Source organism: Camellia sinensis, chromosome 12 (assembly GCF_055761805.1).
Source record: "Camellia sinensis isolate YWXY chromosome 12, ASM5576180v1, whole genome shotgun sequence".
Taxonomy (NCBI): domain Eukaryota; kingdom Viridiplantae; phylum Streptophyta; class Magnoliopsida; order Ericales; family Theaceae; genus Camellia; species Camellia sinensis.
Window position 1 is genome coordinate 53,961,107 of NC_138972.1, and position 21,723 is coordinate 53,982,829.

Genomic DNA, 21,723 nt, shown 5'->3' on the forward strand with positions numbered 1-21,723 from the left:
TATATGAAAAAACTCTCTCTCTTCTCTTTCATCTCTTCTCTCACCTTTTCATCTTACTAAACCCTAGAGTCACACATATTGCAATATGTCTTATCATCATCATCATCATTGAGAGGGGAGTTTTGACCGTGCAAAAGCGGTCGAGCTATTGATGTGATAGGCCGAGCTTAGCCCATCGCTTTGCGATTAGCTAGGCCAAACTGAAGGGCTTTGAATCAGTCAAAGTAGTCTTCTGGTGGATCTGGCTAAGCTCACCGAGCTGTGGTGGGCCAAGAAAAATTGGGCCATGGTTGACGGCAAGGACAACGCTTATATGTTTCCAATCAAGCTGATAGCTCAGTTAAGCTCCAGATGGCAGCACAACGTAGGTCTCATGGGTAGTGATCATGGTTCTAATCAAGCTTTTGCTAGCTCAGCCAAAAGTGTTTTGGTTGAGTGCTTCTCATGCCCCAATGGTTTCTGGGGAACAAATAGTGACCTGTCTAAGTTAGTGTTGTCCCTGACTAGTACATGCGTACAAGGGAATAATAAAACATAATGTTCTTGCCCCAAGACAATGGGGATAATGTGTACCACGTGGAGGAATGAGACGAGTTGTTTATATAAAAGCCCTGGACTTCAGCGTGGAATGCATGTAATCTGAGATACCCAAAAATAACTCTCATTCTTCCATATTCTCTAAGGATGCTAACTAGATCGTTAAAGGGGTTTTTCGGTGAGACAGTGTTAGCTCACCTTTGTTGTGTTTACAGAAGAAACGATGCCGTTAAAGTGAACAGATTGCGGAGGCAAGGAGTACAGAAGTGAAGATTATTTACTCCTCGTACAATTGGCGTTGTTTGTGGAAAATCTTGACTGACAAAACCTTGCTCTCCACGATTCTCTGGTCGACTCGAATGGCGAACAACGATGACCTTCCGATGTCGGTCGTTGATGGTCCAACACCAAAATATGTTAGGAGGTAAGATGACTTGCCCACCATTCCAGCAATGGTAAATCTAGGCACCCTCGTGGGCGAATTGACCAGCGAAGCGCGAGATGTACCCTCATGGGCGGATTGACCAGCAAAGTGCAAGGAGCCCAAAATGCTCAAGGGGCCTTGAAGTGCGACGACGGCATAAGGAGTCGCACACTCAGCACTTGAAAAATAGATTGAAGAGCCAGGATGCCATTATCTAAAAGATGGTAGCAGAGATGGAGACCATGAAGCGACAGTTAAAGAGACAAAGCGTAGCTAGAGTAGGAAACCACAGTAAGCGCGCCCATTTCCCTCATTTAGATGATTGGAGGAGTAGAGAAGCACTTGTGTTCTTCGTAACTAGATGATTCAGAAAAGGTAACTCCACTTCACCCATGGAGAGGTCCTATACTGAGGACAGTAGCTATCGCCCATCGCAGCCAAATACGACATCTAGGTACTCCTACTCTGCTTGTTCAGAAGACCTAAGAGATGTCCTAGAATGAAGAGCAAAGAAGAGGGAGACCTAAAGGGTGTCGGCGCTGCAGAGACTATCACCAAGTACCTATCAGAGCATAACAGCTATTATGTTGCCACCATGCACTGCCGTGTGCACACTTGCAGATTCAGATTTGGCGAGGTTGAATGCCACCCCTTTCTCTCCAAAAATTGTGAATGTGCCACTCCTCGCAGGCTTCCACCAGTCATTTTCATTATACACAAGTCATTTTCGCTATGCCATGGCTGTTCACAAGCGTAGCGACGCCCTCACATGCATGTTATTCTCATCAAGCTTGGGCGAGCTAGGCCTCAAATGGTTTGAAGGATTGCCAGATGGGAGCATTCATAGTTAGCAACAATTGACCGGAGCATTTGTCACCAGATTTGAGATAAATACAATGGCGCCAAAAGAGATCGACCATCTTCTAGGAGTAAGAATAGAATAGGGAGAAGCGTTTAAAGCGTACAACGCTGGGTACTATGAGGCATTCAATGAGATACATGATTGCCCAACCAATCTAGATATCACTTAATATAGGCAGGATCTACCAGTTAGACATAGGTTGAGAGATTCCTTCATGATGATTCAAGCCCTAATGTTAGAGTTGTTAATGCAAAGGATCAATGAGCACATAAGGTTTGAAGATGATGCGGTTTTCACTACCGTGAAGAGAAATCTAGTAGTAACGGATAGAAAGATCATGGGAAAGGTTCATGTTGCCAGATATGAGAAAAACTGTCTAGACAGCTACAAGAGAGAGCGGATTCGCGATCCCCGTCATGACAAAAGGCCCTACAACAACCAAGCTCACAATCCTCAAGACGAAGAGGAAGAGGAAGAGGGCGAGCGACGACTAAAAGCCCAAACTGGCATCACTATGGTCTTCAAAATACCCATCTATCGTATCTTGAGTGAAATCCACGACGAGCTATACGTTTGGTGGCTAGCCCAACTAAGCGATACTTAGCGGAGATTCAATCCGAGGTTCTATTGCACCTTCCACAACGAGAAAGGACATCGCATGAAGGATTGTGTGCCTCTGAAACAACATTTAGAGGAATTGGTAGCTGCAGGGCATCTCAACAGATACATCGATGGAAGCGTCAGGGCAATATCTTTAAGGCAAGTAGAGCCTGATGGCTTGGATGTCATGGACGCCCCACCTTAGGGAGTTATTAATGTGAATCATGACATTGTTGAGCCAGCGTGGGTATGTGAGCTTAAAGGGATGATTAAGAAAGCGGAACATAAGAGGGAAGTGTTGTCCGTTCAACCTATAGGCAAAAAAAGAAGAGCAGAAGCGAAGGACATCATGACCTTCTCTAGCGAGGATCTCAAGAGAATTCAAACTCCCCACAATGATGTGCTAGTCGTCACTCTGCGCGTCAAGGACTTCGACATCAGAAGGATCTTGATCGACCAAGGTAGTTCGGTCGAAATCAGGTATTATGATGCCTTCAAACAATTAAAACTGGAGGACAATGACTTGGCGCTGGCAACTTCTCTCTTGGTCGGCTTCAATTCGCAACTGGAATGGCCTTTGGCCAAGATTGTTTTGCCAGTCAAAGCAAGGTCAATCACCAAACAAGTCGAGTTCTGGGTGCTAAAGGTTTTTTCCATCTATAACTTGATCTTGGGGTGAGGATGGTTCCACACCATGAAAGCGGTGGCGTCGACCTATCACCAGGTGATGTGTTTCCCCTCTACTGCAGAAGTAATCAAAGAAGTCTAAGACCAAGTGATGTGCAAACAATGCTTCGTGGTGATAAATGGTAGCTATGTTGCCAAAGGCTTTGTCCAAATGGTAAAAGGGCAAGAAGATCAGGAAGTCCTGGATGATGTCGGGAAGCGGGCTAAAGAGAAAGGTATAGAGGATTTGGTGGAAGTTCGCATTGACAACGATGACCCTAGCAAGTTTTTTCTATTGGGTTCATCCTTGTCCAGTGGAGAGCGACAAGAAATTGTGGATTTCTGGTTACTTACTTGGAAGTGTTCGCTTGGACACCTTACGACATGTCTGGTGTAGATCTAAGCTTCATTTACCATTAGTTAAATGTTTTTGCAAACGCCTGCCCTGTCATACAGCGAGCTCGGTGATCAGCCTTCCACCATACCAAAGTTGTCGCAAATGAGGTGGAAAGTTTGCTGGATGTAGGGGCAATCCAAGAAGTGCACTACCCTAAATGGGTCTCCAACGTGATGGTAATGCCAAAGAAAGGTGATAAGTGATGAGTGTGTGTCAACTATAAGACCGTCAACAAAGCTTGTCCCAAAAATAGCTTCCCGCTGCCAAGAATAGACCAGCTGGTAGACCTCATGACTCGTCACACAAGATTCAGCTTCTTCGATGCGTACTGCTGATATCACCAAATCGCGATGTATGAGCTGGATAGGGAGATTACCTATTTCACAACCTTGAGAGGACTGTACTGCTACCTGGTCATGCCGTTTGGGTTGAAGAACACAGGGGCAACCTTTTAACGAATGATCACTAAAATGGTTGCCCCTTTGCTTGGTCGAACAATGGAGGCCTACATCAACAACATGGTGGTCAAAACCAAGTGTCAATCTGACCATCTAGGCGACCTTCCTAGAAGTGTTCATGGTACTTAAGCATCATAAATTGCTCTTGAATGCTTCCAAGTGTGCTTTCGGTGTAAGATCAAAAAAATTCTTAGGCTTCTTGGTGAGCAACCGTGGAATAAAGAAGGATCCCTCACAGATCAAGGCAATTAAAGAGATGGAGCGGCCAAGCTCAACAAAAGATATGCAACATCTCATAGGTATGGTATCTACGATAAATAGATTTATTAGCAAGTCATCAGATAATTGCGGGCCATTCTTTCGAACTTTGAAGTCCAAATTCCTTTGGAATGAGGAATGTGATCGGGCATTGGCCGACTTGAAGGCATACATGTCCTCCTCTCCACTCTTAGTGACTCCAGAGCCTGGGAAGGATCTTTTCCTTTATTTGGCTATTTCACAACACGTCGTTAGCACAATGCTCGTTCAGGTAGAAGGACTGCAACACTTGCCGATCTTTTATGTAAAAAAAACTTTGCTCCCTATGGAAACAAGATACTTGCCCTTGGAAAAGCTTGCCCTGGCACTAGTGATGGCCTCCAGGAAATTGGCATACTATTTCCATGCTCACACGATCATTATATTGACCGAGTTCCCATTGAGGACCTTATTTGAGAGAACAGACTTCTCCGATCGCATCTTGAAATGGGCAAACGAATTGGGGTAGTTCGACATCAAGTTCTAGCCAAGAACTACCATCAAAGCCCAAAAGTTGGTTGACTTCGTTGTCGAGTTCTTACCACGAACGCATCTAGTTTGCATAGTGGGTCTTGCCGATGTAACCGGACAGAGGAGGTGGGCACTGTGAAAATTGCATGGCCCACACTCTCTCCAAATGATCCCAACCTACCAACTAAACAAAGTGAGGAAGGCATTGCAGAAGTTGTGCGCCAGACCGAACAAAGCGAGGAAGGCGTTGCGGCAGTTGTGCGCCAAAACAACCAAAGCAAAGAAGGCATTGTGGAAATTGCGCCAGACTGTCAACTTACTAATTGAAGAGCGGCCAGGACCTAGCAATGCGTGGTGGGGTTTAGGAATAACAGGTCAACCTATTGGATCTAACAACGCATCGCCAGATGGGGAAGTGGTCATGCAAATTGTGGTCAACAAGAGCGTGCTTAAGGTAGAAATAGCTGAGCCACCGAGCAAAGAGAAAGAATGATTGTTCCTTCGACAATCTCAAGACCCTTCAACGTGCTGGAAGTTATTCGTTAGAGAAATATGGAAGCTTTTTGTTAATGGTGCCTCAAACAGGCATGGCGCTGGACTAGGCGTAGTTTTGATCTCGCCAGATGGTCTGGCCGTAGAGCATTCAATCTCACTTGGCTTCTCTGCATCTAACAACAACGGTGAGTACGAGGCATTGCTAGCTAGGTTGAAAAGTGCACTCAGATTAAGAGCAGCCGAGCTAATGGTGTACAACGACTCCCAGCTCGTTTTTAACCAAGTATCTAGAGAGTACAAAGCCAAGGACGGTAGAATGGCCAAATACCAGGCCCTTGTAAGGGAAGAGCTCAAGAATTTCCAAGCAATTAAAGTTGAGCAAATTGGCTATGAAGAGAACAACCGGGCAGATGAGCTAGCTAGTTTGGCTTCCACAGCGGGCAAATTAATACCTGGCCCTCTGCTAATTGAATTCCTACTAACGCCCAGCATTAAAGAACCAGAAGCAGCAAAGGTCCTCTATGCTGAGCTAGGTCCCTCTTGGATGGACCCCATTATAATCTTTCTAAAAGAAAAAGTTCTGTCGACTGGCAAGAAAGAAGCAAACAAGATATAGGCAAAGTCTAAGCGATTCTAGCTTTCCCCATCTGGCCATTTGTACAAGAAGTCCTTCACAGGGCCATACTTGAAATGTGTCTATCTAGGCAAAGTCGAAGCATTTCTTTGTGAAATCCATGAAGGCATGTGTAGAAGCCATATCGGCAGAAGATCTCTAGCTTACCGCGCTATTTCACAAGGATATTGGTGGCCGTGCATGCACGTTGACGCACAAAAACACATGAGAAAATGTGAAAAGTGCCAAAAGTTTGCACACTAGATTCATCAACCAACAAGAAAACTTCTTCCTCTCAGAAGCCCTTGGTCATTCGCAATATGAGGGCTAGACATAGTGGAACTATTGCTGACTGTGCCAGGCAACCGCAAGTTCTTCATCGCGGCGACAGATTACTTCACCAAATGGGTGGAAGCTGAGCCTTTGGCCACTATTAAGGAGAAAGATGTGAAGAAATTTGTCTAGCAGAACGTGATAATGTGATTTGGAGTCCCCAAGGCCATGATTTCTGACAATGGCACCGAATTTGATGGAAACTCTTTAGAGGATTTTGCGAGGAGTTAAAGATAGAATTCTACAATTCAACATCGGCCTATCCTCAATCGAATGACCAAGCTGAAGCGTCAAACAAGACCATCTTGGACAGATTAAAGAAAAGGCTAAAGAAAGTGGGCCAAGGAACTTCCTAGCGTCCTCTGGGCCTACTGAACAATGCTTAGGCGATCAATAAGGGAGACGCCTTTTGCCTTAGCTTACAGCATAGAGGCAGTCATCCTGCTTGAGATCAACATGCCTACTAGCCAGAGTGAAAAATTTGACCCAAATTTGAACGCCAGAGCCATCGCCATAGAATTGGACCTCACTGAAGAACGGAGGGAAAAAAGTATTAATGCACGTCGTGGCATATCAACAAGAGCTGTCCAGGAAGTACAACAAGACAGTGCATCCTAGACAGTTCAAGATTACGGATTGGATATTACGAAAAGTATTGGGCAACACCCTCATACCGGGCGAAGAAAAATTGGGAGTAAATTGGAAAGGACATTATAAGATAACCGGTCTGGCAGGCAAAGGGGTATACTACCTAGAAGATCTGGATGGCCAAGCCATACCCAGGTCGTGGAACACAGCAAATCTAAAATTGTTTTACTTTTAGTTTTGCTCGCAATGTTACCCCCTCCACTTCACAATGTAATTTCCCCAAGCTTCGCTGAGAATCTATTATTGTAATGGAAACAATGGTTCAGCTCACTAGAAAAATTGTTGCTTTTTTCTGTTGTATTACCGCCGACAAGGGGCAACAAGCCACCGAGCTGATTTTGCTTAGCCACTTGAGTTGATGATTTGTTCAACCCCTAAGCTAATTGCTGAGCTGATTTTGCTTGGTAGGTTGGGTTTATGATTTGTTCAACCCCTAAGCTTATTGTCGAGCTGATTTTGCTTGGCATGTTGGGTTGATGATTTGTTCAACCCCTAAGCTTATTGCCGAGCTGATTTTGCTCAACAGATTGGGTTAATGATTTGTTCAACCCCAAAACTTATTACCGAGTTGATATTGCTTAGCAGGTTAGGTTGATGATTTGTTCAACCACTAAGCTTATTGCTGATTTTGCTTAGCAAATTAGGTGGATGATTTGTTTAGCCCCAAAGTTTGTTGCCAAGCTGATTTTTCTTGGCAAGTTGGGTTGATGATTTGCTCAACTCCTAAGCTTATTACTGAGCTAATTTTGCTTGGCTGGTTAGGTTGATGATTTGTTCAACCCTGAAGCTTATTACCGAGCTAATTTTGCTCAGCAGATTGGGTGGATGATTTGTTTAGCCCTTAAACTTATTACCGAGCTAATTTTGCGTAGCAGGTTAGGTTGATGATTTGCTTAACTCTTAAGCTTATTGTTGAGCTGATTTTGCTTGACAGGTTAGGTTGATGATTTGTTCAGCTCCTAAGCTTATTGTCGCGTTGATTTTGCTCGGCACGTCGAGTTAATGTTTTGTTCAACTCTAGACTTATCATCGAGCTAAAATTTCTTGACAAATTGGGTTGCTAGCCCAAGGTGTTTTTTCTCATTGATAGTTAAAGTTGTACAAAAGGTGTGGTAGATAACCTGGTTGCAATGTCCAAGATGTGAAGAAAAGGAAAAATAAGAAAATAAACAACTCCAACAAGAAAGAGACATGTCATCAGCAAAATCATCGCCAGCAGTAGTTCTTTTTTGCTCAGTTACAGCGACCTTTTTGTCCCCACTAAGCTCGGCTAGTGTAGCTTCCACCTCTTCCTCGGTTTCCTCCTCTTATAGGGTATTGAAGACATTCTCAGCATAAGGGACCATGTAGTGCGGCAGGAAGTAACGGGATGAGAGGTGAACACCTCGGTTGAAGAACCGTGGCCGAGCTTTTCTCAAGACGTTTTCCAGCCAGATTGGAAGAAGATGACCTTGGTGGTCTCGACATGCTTTGTGTAGCTCTCATCGGCCTCCGTGAAGGGTCTTCGGCTGCCTTCTTGGCTTTAACAATCTATTTCTTCATCTCTTCGAGCTCGGCACAAGCAATTTCTTGCTTCTGCTCGGCGTTGCTAAGTTGGCTGAGAAGTTTGGCATTGTCTGCATTAGCCATCTTAAGTGAAGCTTTGGCCCACTCCAACTTGGTCTTAAAATACTTCTTTTACACGGTGGTATCAACCACCTTCTGCTGCAGATTGACTACCCAGTCCATCACTTGGTGGGTCTTTTTCCTTGCCTGCAAGATGAAAATGATTAGAAGGCAAACACTAAGCAAACAGTTAAAAAAATTATGTAAGAACACTTACCCTGGCCATGGACTTCACCACAGACTTGACCATCCGAGTGTCTGGAACGTGGTCGCTCCTAAGCATGTCGTCCAGGAGTAGCAAAGACTTGCACAAATCAAAGGCAATGAGATGTTCCTTGTTCCCTTTGATGGAAGCGTTGGTCGGGATGTCCTTGCCCCAGTGCTTTAACATCGGCTGCCAAGTAAGAGCTGCCTTAACCTCTACAACATGCTCACTGCTTAGCTCGGCCACGAGCTTGGCCGAAGGATCAACTAAGTGAGCCATTTTGCCAGCTTGGCGAGATTTGATGCAACTGGATGGAACGGCGATGGAGGCTAAGGCCAGCACAATTGCTGAACTCTGTCTGACAGGTGGCACGAGTTGTAAAATCTTGCTCGGTAGCTCAAAGGAGGTAATGATGATGAGGTTCTTGATCCATTTTCTCTTTGCCATTTCTTCTTTTTCTGTTAACCAGATTAGAGGAACGTCAGGGAGTGAGGGATCTGGAGGAGGAGACGGCTCTATCAGGAAATCTATCACATTGCTCTTCCCCTTTGCTGAATACCGGTAGCTCAACGCGTAACCAAGCAGATCGTGGCAGCTACGCTTTTTGTATCGCAACATAGTTCTTACAACATTTTCATTGGGATGAGGGTATAGTGCTTGCAGCTCGACTATACTTGTAAAAAAAAACTTGTTATCTCAGTAGAACATGACTAAATTAAATTGACCCATTTTGGAGTTTGGTTTATATGTTGAGCCCTTGTCTTTGCTAATATACCAACTGGGCACGTTGGCAGTTTCGTAGTTGCCGATTACCCAGAAAAAGTCTTTGTCATGAATTTTTTTGTCTGGCATGCCGGTCACTAGATGTTCTCTGCCCGGTCTTATATTTAAGTACCAATTGAATCCATCGCTTATGTGATCGAGCATGTACTAACGCAGTATCTCAGCCAGACCTAAGTTCAAGTTGAGCTAGTGATTTAGCTCGGTAACTTCATTTATTATACGGAAGGTGTTGGTGGACACTTGTGTGGAGCACAACCCAGTGTGCCTTAAGAACTCGCACATCAAAGACTGTATCGAGAGCAAAGCCCCCTTTCGATGATTGATAGCACAGTAAAGGGACAAGCGTTCTATTCGTCCCAAGGAACGATCCCTTCCTTGCCGAGCTTGGAGTGTACGTTGGCTAGGATGTCGTACTCCTCACAAAACTCGGCTAATGCGCCTGGCATGTTTACCAGGAAGTGATATCCCCCATCTAGCCAAGTATGATCTGCTCGGCAAAACGTATTGGTCAAATTATGTAGCGACTGCTCGGTCTTTGATAACGCTTGTGTTGGTGTGCTTGGTCTCTTACGATTCTACATAATGAAAAATCACAATTAAGTGCAAATGATAGCACGACCGCTCGTATGAGCCCGGTTCTAGCTTTGTCTTGTGGATAAGCTGGATATTAGCTCAACCGCAAAAATGAGCTGGGTTTTAGCTTGGTCGACAAATAAGCTGAATTGTAGCTTGGTTTTGTATTAAGAAAGGGTTTAGCTAGGTCTCCCAAACGTGTCTGGTTCTAGCTCGACCGCGAGAGCGAAATGGATTTTGCTTGGTCGCATAGCCTCTTAAGGTATTTTGTTCATAGCTCGGTTTCTTCAAACTTTGCAGACATGAAGTTTGCTCGGTTGGGCTACAATTTTGGATCAAAAGATTATTTTTTGCCTGATTTGGCCCAGTTCTTTCTTTGTTCATCCTAGAGGATGAATTGTGCAATGAAAAATCATGGCAGGGGTAATTCAACACTAGGGATGACCAAAAACTCTTGTTTATTCCAGTTTTTAGTATTTTTTAGGTTCTATTATTATCTTTTACATGCGAACAATATAGTAAAAGCTCAAGAACAAAAAGAATTTCATGGAGGGCAACGAAGAACACTTATAGGAATGGAGAGCTTGTGGGGTTAATACTCCAATCGGTGGGAAATGCTACGATCGGTGGGAAATGCTCCGATGATGGAAATCAAATAGGACCTCCAATGGAAATGCTTTGAATTGGGCATTAGACGCAAGAAACCAAGGTTGTTTGCTCTGGTTCGCTGGATATCCTATCTGAAATGGTAATGAACAATGAAGAGAAGTGGGGAGACAATGACAGTATATATGTCTTACGCTTGAAGGGGAGCCAAAATTTGAAAAGTTTCTTGGGGAATCACGCCCAACATTATGGTAAGACAACACATTTTTCCCTGAGAAGATGTTGCGTCGGTGCAGTGGGGTGGACCATGCTCCTTGAGGTGTGAGATTCGCACTGTGCTCCTTGAGGCGTCAGATTCGAACTATGTAGTTCCTCCAACCGGGTAGAGTATCTAGCTCGACTAGTTGTGATAATCCAGTTCATGTTGGAGTAGAACGGATTAAGGTGCAATTGAGAGGGGAGTTTTGACTGTGCAAAAAGGGCCGAGCTGTTGATATAATGGATCGAGCTCGGCCCATTGCTTTGCGGTTAGCTAGGCCAAACTGAAGAACTTTGAATCCACCAAACAGAGCTAACCGAGCTCCTCCATCTTGGCCGAGGTAGTCTTCTAGTGGATCGGGCAGAGCTCACCAAGCTGTGGTGAGCCAAGCGGAGTTAGGCCGCTGTTCAGGGCAAGGACAATGCTTGTATGTTTCCAGCCAAGCTGATAGCTCGGTTAAGCTCTAGATGACAGCACAGCGCAGGTCTCATGGGTAGTGATCACAATCCTAAACAAGCTATAGCTTGGCCAAAAGTGTCTTAGTTGAGTGTTTTTCATGCCCTAACAGTTTGTGAGGGACAAATAGCGACATGTCCAAGTTAGTGTTGTCCCTGATAAGTACATACATGTACGAGAATAATGGAATAGAATGTTCTTGCCCCAAGACAATGGGGATAATGCGCACTACATGGAGGAATGAGACGAGTTGCCTGTATCAAAGCCTTGGACTTTAGTGTGGATGGTATGCAATCTGAGATACACGAAAACTACTCTCATTCTTCCATTCTCTGACGGTGCTAACTAGACCGTCAGAGGGGTTTTTCAGCAAGACACCAGCCGGTTAGCTCACCTCTGTTGTTAAAGTGAATAGGACACAGAGGCAAGAAGTACAGAGGTGAGGATTATTTACTCCCCGTACAATTATCATCAAGTTCAACAACAACGATAATATCATATCTAAACTTACATTTAAAAAATAAAAATAAAAAATAAAAAATAAAAATAAAAATGATAATAATAAAAAAACCAGAATCGATAGAGAGAGAGAGTTGAAGAAATCTCAGAGGTGGTGATTCAGATCAGAGAAGAGGAGAGAGGATAGAGAAGAAAGAAGAGAGAGAGGTAGATCAGAGATGCAATTGGCGGCGAGATCAACACAGATCGACAGAAGAGTAGTAGTGGTGTCCCTTTTTTCAAATCTGGAGAGAGGGTATTGACGATGGTGATCTGGTTGTTGTTGGCGGTGACGACGGCGGTGAGAATGAGTTCGAATGGGATAGGGAAGTTAGTTTTAGCCTTGTTGCCGTGGAACTCCCTTGCCACTGTGTCGTACACATGTGCTGTCTCCTCAACAGTGTCAAAGGTGTCAAGCTAAACGTGGCTTTTCTTGCCAAGATCTAGGATCTTGATGGCATACCTTCCCCATGGCCTCTTCCTCACACCTCTGTAGCAAGTCTTCTAGCCATTGACAACTCAGCCGTTGTAGACCGCCCGAAACTCCGCTCCACACGCGAGGGCGCGAATTATAGTTCTAGCTACTACAATTCAGACTCATGTCACGGTTCTGAATCTAATCTCACAAAGTGCAATGTGAGACTGATAAATCACCAAAGAGTCCAAATCTAGTAAATTGTTTTGGAAAATTGATTTTAATCAAAAAGCGCCAAACATGGACTGTTTTGCCAGATTTCAGAGTCGCCACCTAAATATTTTGTTTTGGAAAATTTAGGAAACCCTGACTCGTGCCTAAGGCCACGTGTCTGTCATCACCAAAGTTGCCTCGACTCAAGAACTTGGGCACGAGAGGGGAAGGTCCTGAAATGAGCACCCCCGCTCGCCCGATCAAAGATCGGTCTCTACTAACATGATATGTTGTTTTTGAAAACACTTGTGTTCTTATTCTGATTTATTAGCTAGCTTACTATGTGATGCGCACAACATACAAGTATAGACTAAATCACTCAAGTTGGAACAAAACATCTCATGTTTGTTTTTCGAAAATGATTTGGAAGTGCTACTCGCAAGTAGGCTAAGACGCGGATTTGTCACCCTTAAGTGGGCTTAAAACATGATGATTTGCCACTTCAAGTGGGCTTAAAACTCACATTTCGATGAATTGTTCCTATTCAAGCAATGAAGCCTTCATCAACAGGCATTCAAACAGTTATAGCATTTAAGCACATAGTCTCATGGCAAGCATGCTAACATGGCAACACTTACACACATGTAAGGATGCTAAAGCATAAACACTCACAGTGTACTCCGAGCAAAAAAAGAAGCTAGTTAGTAATCAATGCATGATCCTAGCTATGTCAATAATGCCTAATGCAACACATGCAAAATGAAACTAAGATAGGCTCGGCTATTCTAAGATGTCATGTGAATGCAACTAGATAACATGTATTCAAATAGGAATTGAAATACAATGCAGTTTGAATGATGCGCCGAGCCCGGTGCATGCAAAACAGATGAATGATGCACGCATGCAAAGTATAAGGTATGCTAATCGAAATATGCCCTAATCTAACCATCAAAAGCTGATAAGTAAAGGGGAGAAAGAAATGGGAGTTAGAAGACATGCATCACACACACGCACGCTTATTACAAAATTTGCCCTCTCGATGGAGGGTCCGAATAAATAAACTAAGCTAGCTATGCTAAGCTAAGCTACTTAACTAATCTAATAATCTAATTAGACTAATTATTACACAAATTGAATTGAATAACTAGCTATAACTAATTATTACAATACTTTAATTAATTAACAAATTAATTAAGTTACAAATTCAAGCTAAACAAAAAGCAAAGTTGTAAATGAGGTTGCCTCAGCTCTATTCAAGAATGTGGAAGGTGCATGCACGCTTGATCGCCTCGCTCAGAAATCCATCGTTATGCCCCAACTTGTCTCTGTTTGCATTTGATTTGAGAACACTGCACAAACCTCCAAATAGCTTTTACTCCAACATGGGAACCTCCAAGAGGGCTGCCGACCAGAAAATGGTGGTGTAGACCACCTGTAGACCACTTAAACATGCTGTAGACCAGAAAAAGTGGTTGGCCAGCTACTTTTTCTGGTCTGCCTACCAGAAATTCTGCCCAACTCCAGTTTTGCTACAACAGAGAGCAAGAAAGGGCACGGCAGTGTATTTGCAAGGTATGTATGCACAACCACCCTCCCTATCATTTCTCAAGCTCAAGGGAGTGCGGTACTCGACTCTCGGGCCACCAACCGAGCATCGCAATGCACGATGGCTGAGAAGCCAAGTTTGCACAATTCAATGTCAATGAATGCACAAATAACCATAAGAGCCTCCGCCTCTATCATGCTTGATCAAGAGGGTCGGCGACCGAGAAATGAGGCACATTTCATCACTTCAAGTATGAAACGCCCCTCGTTTCTTGTGTTTGGATCAACGCCCGATCCAAAATGTAACATGATCAACTTATCAATGCTAATGGCATGCAAACACAATGCAAGGCAAAAACATGCAAACAACATGCAATGCAACAACATGTAAACAACATGCAAACACAATGCAAGGCACCAACATGCAAACAAAATGCAATGTAACAACATGCAAACAACATGCTATTCTACCAATGCTAGAATGGCATGCACAAGATTCTATCATGCAAACAATGCATGCATGGCATATTTGGAGACTAAAGCATCAAAGCACGTAAAGAGCACCATACAAGAGGCATGCAATACAATGCTCAATGGACTTAAACCGAATATGGACAGACCTAAATCATGCCAAAACAGTGGCCAAAATACTCTAAAATGATGGCATGAAATGCAAGATAATACATGCTCATGCATTGGCCCATCAACTAAGCATAAGACCACAACTCTCAAATATGATTAAGAAGTGACAGACATGAAAGTGTGACAACACTATATGCTCTGAAATCAAGTGTGAAATGATGCCAAATCATTCAAACAACACAAGCATAGCATCCTAGAGGGCCTAAGGCACAAGGCTACTAAAGGGGACTACACAAGAGGCATACAATACATGGCACAAATGATAGAACCAACCATAGACAGAGCTCAAATAGGTCAAAACAAGGACCAAAACATGCTGAGATGGGAGCTCAAAAGCCTAGGCATGCATGCATACAAGTTAGGCCATAAGCAAGGCACAAAGGCATGACCCTTAAAAGCATTCAAAGAGTGAAAGAAATGAGAACATGGTGATGCTATATGCTCTAAAATAACATGTTAAATGATAACAAATCATGCACATGTCACAAATGAAGCATGCTAGGAGGCTCAAAGCTTAAAACTAGCATAGGCACTTGTACTATAGTTATACAAAGCAAGCCCCAAAAGGCCAAGGACACCTAAACCAGTCCTAAAGCACGTCAAAACAATGCTAAAACATGTATGGAGTATAGCCAAAACAAGCTGGCATGAAGGGCCAAAAACACCAAGTACACTAGACCAATGAGCATGATTACACTACAAGTGTAAAAAGCAAATGAGGAATGCTCTAACCAACCAAAAATAGAGTTGTATCATGGTAAAATAACACCAAAAACACACTGAAATGGTAGCCCAAAAGCTTAGGCAAGATGGCATACACATTGGCTCATATTTAAGGCATAAAGCTCAACTTTCCAAAAGCATTGAAAGAGTGACACATGTGAGTGTATGGCAATGAAACATACTCTAAAATCATGTATCAAGTGATGCTAAATCATGCAAATAGCCCAAGCAATGCATGCTAGTGACTTGAAAACACAAAGCTAGTGAGCAAGAATGAACTATGGCTATACAAAGCGAGGTCCAAATGATCAAGACCACTTAAAACAGAGCTTAAGCATGGAAAAACAATAGCAAATACATGCTGAGATAGAGCTAACACAAGCTAGGATTAGAGGCATGAAGTGTCACGACCCCATCCCGTCCCTAGTAGAATGGTGCCGTGATGGCCAGTAATCCGAGATTACCAAAGGCCAACTTACAAAGATTCACACACAATTAGAGTATACATATGGGGCTTACATGTGCGGAAGCAATAAATTTAAATCTAAGTAGTCCATAAGAGCAGTGCATAGATCAAATGAAATGACATACATTTTAACATGGCTTTACAACTTGGATACAATAAAATAAAGTACAAAATACATCTTGATCAAAAGGCTTCTCAAGCCGACATAAACAAAAGAAGTAACTACAAGCCAAGAAGCATAATCTTCAAGATGCTACAAAACATGGATCCAAAACATCTTGCAAACAATCATCTAGGTGTCATCGCCTTCCTGCTCGTCACCTACATATATATAGAGAAGGTGAGCTTGGATACTCAGTGAATGATACCAGTAATAAAGGTTTTGCATGAATGATATTCAAATCTCTTTTCTAACAAAACATAGCATAACTTTTACAAAATCAAGAGATGAACCAAGTCTATCAATCAAGTCTTTCAAATCTTCAAGGGATGCTTACTAGCATCAATATAATACAAGGGATGACATTAAACAAAGGTGCTACAAAAGCTTAGAGTCTTCTAGCACGTAAGGACTTGTGCTACAAAGGCTTAGAGTCCCCTAGCATGTACGGACTTGTGCTACAAAGGCTTAGAGTCCCCTAGCATGTATGGACTTGTCAAGAATGTCATCCAAAACAAGGCTAATACTTGATACACAAAATAGGGGTATTCATTCATGCTTAACAAATACTTTTTCCAAAGCAAAGCAAAGCAAATCTTTATCAAGACTTTATAACATAACTTTATCAAAAATACCGCTCACATAGTTCTTCGGGTGTAGGAATTACAAGCAAGGATCCGATGCCTACAAGCACATAATAAATCCCATTGAATGCGTTTCAATTAGACAAGGTGAGATGCTCAAGGATGGATATGAAATGCATGCTTAAAACAAGCTTTACATGACAGGAAAGGATCTCGGCATTTCTTTCAAAAATCAAGTCAAAACAAAGCAAAACGTGCTGGGAGTTACAACACTGCCTTTCATCTCGGGAAAACATGCTGGGTACTAACCAGGTCTAGGTCGAGGTCCCACACCCCTTGGCCGAGGTGTGTTCCCGCCGACCACATTCAAAGAAATGAAGTCTGGAAAAATCTGGGTTTTCTTCTAGAAGGACATGAAGAACAAGAACATGAAAAGCTAAAATCATAACTTCTTCATTCGAAATTTGAGTTTTCATGGGATGAGTTTGAAAACATGGACCTGGGTACCCATACTTGAGGATTTCATGGAAACAACACAAAAACATGGAACTTGTTACAAACTTTCTGATCAAAACATGGTTTTATCTCAAGAACATAAGAACATCATTTTCTCTTTCTAAGGTAAACTTTAAATCAATGCATGGTTCATGAATCATGCTAGATCATGCAATGCAATCGGATCAACATAAAGAATAACAAGAGTAAATCAAGATTCTAACCTCAAAACACGGATTAAACAGCTCAAACTCTAAAGATCAAGCTTGGGATCTAGCTCTCTCACTTCAACTTCCTCCCCTCTTCCTAAAGCTTCTCTCTCTACCATGCAAAGGATATGACACAAAATGATATGTTTCTAACTCTGTCGGCTGACTTAACCCTCTGCTGGGACACATGGCAACGACTGATTGGATCTCCTAAAAAGGTGACAGAAAGACAAGACAAGGCTATGACAAAGTGTGTATGACAAACAAGGTAACAAAAGCGCTCCGGCGGGTAATGATCTTGGCTAGGACAAAGCTTCGGCAAGTAAGGTCTCAATGATCTCGGCCAGGAAGGACAACACTTGGCCTAGCTGTGCCATACCTTGGCCTAGATGTGCCACACCTCGGTCTTGGTCGTACCAGTCCAGGGACAAGATCACTTTGGTATAACATCTCGGCCTAGATAATGACATCTCGGCCAACATGTCAGGGTGAGGGTGGAGGTCCACCAAAGTGGTTCCAAGATGGTCCTAGGTGTAAGAAGTTCAAAGGTGTAACCTAAGCTTAAGATGACCTCGGCTAAACTCACACCAAGCAAGGAACAAAACATGCAAGCAACACTTATACGAAACAAATCAAGGTTTGCAATGCAACTTAACAAGACAAGATCATGTAAATACATGTATGCATGACTAGAATAAAGTGAGGGTTGCTACATGAAGCATGGAGCATATTAAGCCAACAAAGGGGATTACACTGCAAGTATAAAAACCAAGCAAGAGATGACTCTACCAACCAAAATCAGAGTTAAGGCATGTTAAATAATGACCAAAAACATGGTGAAATAGAACCAATACATGCTAGAAAGGTGAGCTAAAACCTTAAGCATACAAGGCTAGTTTGCAAGGATTACATTACAAGTGTATAAAGCATGCAAGGGTGGCCTAAACTAAGCCAAAACAGATGTATGCCATACTAAAATAAGGCTAAAAATAGGTTGAGATTGAGCCAAAACAAGCTTAACAAACATGCTACTTTGATGAGCCATCAACACAAGCACACAAGAGAAGAGGAAAGGGGACAACCCCCACCCATTTAGGGCCTCAAAGCACACTTTCTACCACTGAAATTCCTCTAGAATTCAGTGGTAAAGAGGCCAAGCAAAGGGTAAAACAAAAGCCTAAAGGATGGCTCAAAAGCCTAGCAAATAAGGCATGCAAGGGGGTAGGCCACCCCCAACACCAAAGAGGCCTTAAACAAACACTTTAAGCACTTAAAATTAGAACTTTCTGCAGTTCAAATTTAAGCCTAAAACATTATGCAAATAGGATCAAAGACTTAATCAAAAACAAAGCTTTGAGGGGCTAGTTTCTTACCCTTGAAGAACAACTTCAAAGCAGCAACTCCAGCAACTTTTTGGACCAAAAGCAATCCAAAAACACCAAAACTAGCTTCAAGGTGCCTCAACTCCAAAGCAAAGGTGTTTCACTAGGTGTTTGTGTGCAAAAGTGTGAAGAAACTACACTTTTAAGCATAAATATGAAGCAAATAGAGCAATATAGAGATATAGATATATATATAACCCTAATGCAAAATTATGAACCTGGAGAACGGAGAGAGGGCCTCCCTTTTATAGAAAACCAAGCTTCAAGCTTGTTGAACAAGCTAAGGGCTTCAAGCAATCCCTCCATACATATGGAGGATGCTTTCTGTGCCCAATAGCTGGCACAGCTGGCATGGAAAATATCTGTAGAAAGTGCAAGAAAGCTGCCGACCAATTGAAGTGGTCGACCAACCACTCTCACTGGTCGACCGACCAGAAAACGTGGTCTGCAAGGACAAAAAGTGGTCAGCATGGGTGGAAAGGTGGTCTACACAAAGAAAGGAAGGTGGTGGCATGGTTGCCGACCACTTTAGGTGGTCCACAGACCATCCACCCTAGCTGGCCGACCAGAAAACTGGCTGACAGGGAAGAAAAGTGGTCTACAGGGGAAGAAACTGGTCTACACCCCCTGTTCCACTCTCCAGACAATGGTAACAAGATTTGGTTCAAAACCAAACCAAAAAGGAAACAAGACAAAAGTTCGCGGGACAAGGCACGTAGCCGGAAGTCTCGAAAACTAGTTTACAAGCACAAAACGTGGTCTACGAGAGGGAAAAATAGTCTACGACTACAAAAGGTGGTCTACAGACCTCTGTTTCCCTCTAGGCAAAGGCAACAAGGCATGGTCCAAAAACCAGGCCAAGAGGAGAACGTTAAGAGGTTCCGAGACAAGGCGCTCGGCCGAAGGCTCTGAAAATCAGAAACTAGCCTACAAGAGGGAAAATTAGTCTACGACTACGAAAAGTGGCCTACAGGCCTCTCTCTCCCTCCAAGCAAGGTCAACAAGGCATGGTCCACAAACCAAGCTAAAACACAAAGAGTTTAGAGGCTCGGAGGCAAGGCACTCAGCCGAAAACTCTAGAAACTCGAAACGAGCACAAACATACGCAATCATCGAGCGCTCAGTCGATGACGTCTGAGTCTTAAGGTCGGTCAAAAATGGGGTGTCTTCAGCCACCATTAACAGCAATGATAGTGGTGGTGGTTTTATCTCTCAGAACCATGTTTTTGGTTTGGAGTTTGGGAAATCGCAACAAGGTTTGAAGGAGTTTGGAGAACCCTAGAGGTCTCTCTCTCTTTACTCTCTCTCATGGCATCAATCTCTCTAATGTTGACCTGCTTCGTCGATGCCGTTGTATGGCAGTGGAAGTGGTGAGGTAAGTGTAATGTATCCAAACAAAAAATACAAGCACATGTAAGTAATTTTTTTTTAATCTTTAACGAACTTTTTAAGATTTTTCATAAATATTTTTCCTTTAAGTACATCTAAAAAAAATTATTTCCTAATATATATATATATACAAGAAAAAAAAACTAGAAGACAAAAAAAAAAAAAAACAAAACAAAAAATAAAAAAACTGAAAATCAAATCTCAAAAGCTAAACCAAACATGAATTTTTTTCCCATCAATAGCATGATGAAAGACTGTTATAACCAACTAGGCCTAGTTTAATTAGTCATCATAACTTTTTTAAATGTTAGTCTGTAAGGGGAGGTTATGAGTTTAATTCTCTCTAGTGAAAGTTTACTTAAGGAGGGAAACATTCCGTACTTTGCAAAGGATGAAAAGTCTAAGTTCCAAAAAAAAAAAAAGAAAAAAAAGAAAGACTGTTATTCAATGAATGATTGATTACAACTTTCTAACTAATCATGAGTTAAGGCCTTGTTTGGGAAGCGCTTGTTTTAGTCAAAAAACTAAAAAGCCTAGAACCTATACCAAAAAAATTAAAAATTTCATTTTCTCTCTACTTTTTGCATATCTTTTCATAAAAAATCAAAAAGTCATTTCAAACATACTAGTTTTTTTACCTCATATTTTAGCTAAAAAGTCAAAAAATTACTAAAATAGTCTGTTTCCAAACGAGATCTAAATATTAACTCTTGAGCTTAACCAGAATTGTTTTGGGTATGATTTATTTTTTAATTTTTTAATTTATTGTAAAAGGATGTCAAAAAAATTAAAAAAATAATATGATTAAAATAAGTCAATAAATTAATAAACAACTTAGTTATTGTGTCCCCAAACAAGCTTAAGTAACTACATAGTTACAACTTACACTAACTTTTGCTACATAGAATTTGTGGAGCTGAGTAATGTTCCTCTGTTCTGCTGGGATTGCACTTTGTTGTGGACTAGCAGTAAGCTAATGCTGATCATGATTAGCAGATGTTGAGCTAGAGGCTTTATAGCGACCCCGGTCTTTTCCCATTTGATTATTGTATCCGGACATAGGATCCGTAGATTCTGTCATTGTATAATGGTTGTTGTCCCTTATTTTCTCATTTGGAATTATAGGATGTGTTGGGCAGGTCTATTTCAGGTTGGTTGGGTTTAGAAACCAAGTGTTGCTGTCCAGAATTTTGGATCTTCGCTCGAGCGAGGAGTTTGTCGCTCGAGCGAGATGTTGTTTTTGGTTCCTCACTCGAGCCGGGGTTTGGTAGCTCGAGCGAGAGGTGGCATCCGGTTTGGACCTGTAGCTTAGCATTCTTGGCTCGAGTGAGATTTTCTTCGCTCGAGCGAGTTAGTTTGTTCTTCGCTCGAGCAATAGTTCCTTCGCTCGAGCGTGTGTCTGGTTACAGACCTGAGGGTTTGAGTTCTTCGCTCGATCGAGTTTTCTTTCGCTCGAGCGAGCTTTTGGGTTGTTGGCTCGAGCAAGGTTTCCTTGGCTCGAGCGTAGTTTCTCTGTGTCTGGTCGCTCGAGCGACCAAGTATTCGCTCGAGCGAGCCTGTCCAGTTTATATACGCAGCAGCGGATTTTGATCAGTCTTTTTCATATTCTTTTTGGTTCCAAACCCTAGGTCCGACTTCTCTCTCTCCCTACTCACCTTATCTCTTAGATTTGATCCACTTAGGGTGTGTTTCTACCCTAGATCCTTCATTAAAA

General features: G+C 42.5%; 1 protein-coding gene across 1 annotated transcript; it reads left to right on the forward strand.

Annotated features, from left to right (window-relative positions):
- The first annotated feature begins 2,688 nt into the window (after nt 1-2,688).
- LOC145803572 (uncharacterized) lies at nt 2,689-5,823 on the forward strand. Its single transcript, XM_082896877.1, has 3 exons — nt 2,689-2,903; nt 3,237-3,434; nt 5,298-5,823. The coding sequence occupies exons 1-3, from the start codon at nt 2,689-2,691 to the stop codon at nt 5,821-5,823; spliced, it is 939 nt and encodes a 312-aa protein (XP_082753003.1).
- Nucleotides 5,824-21,723: the final 15,900 nt, after the last annotated feature.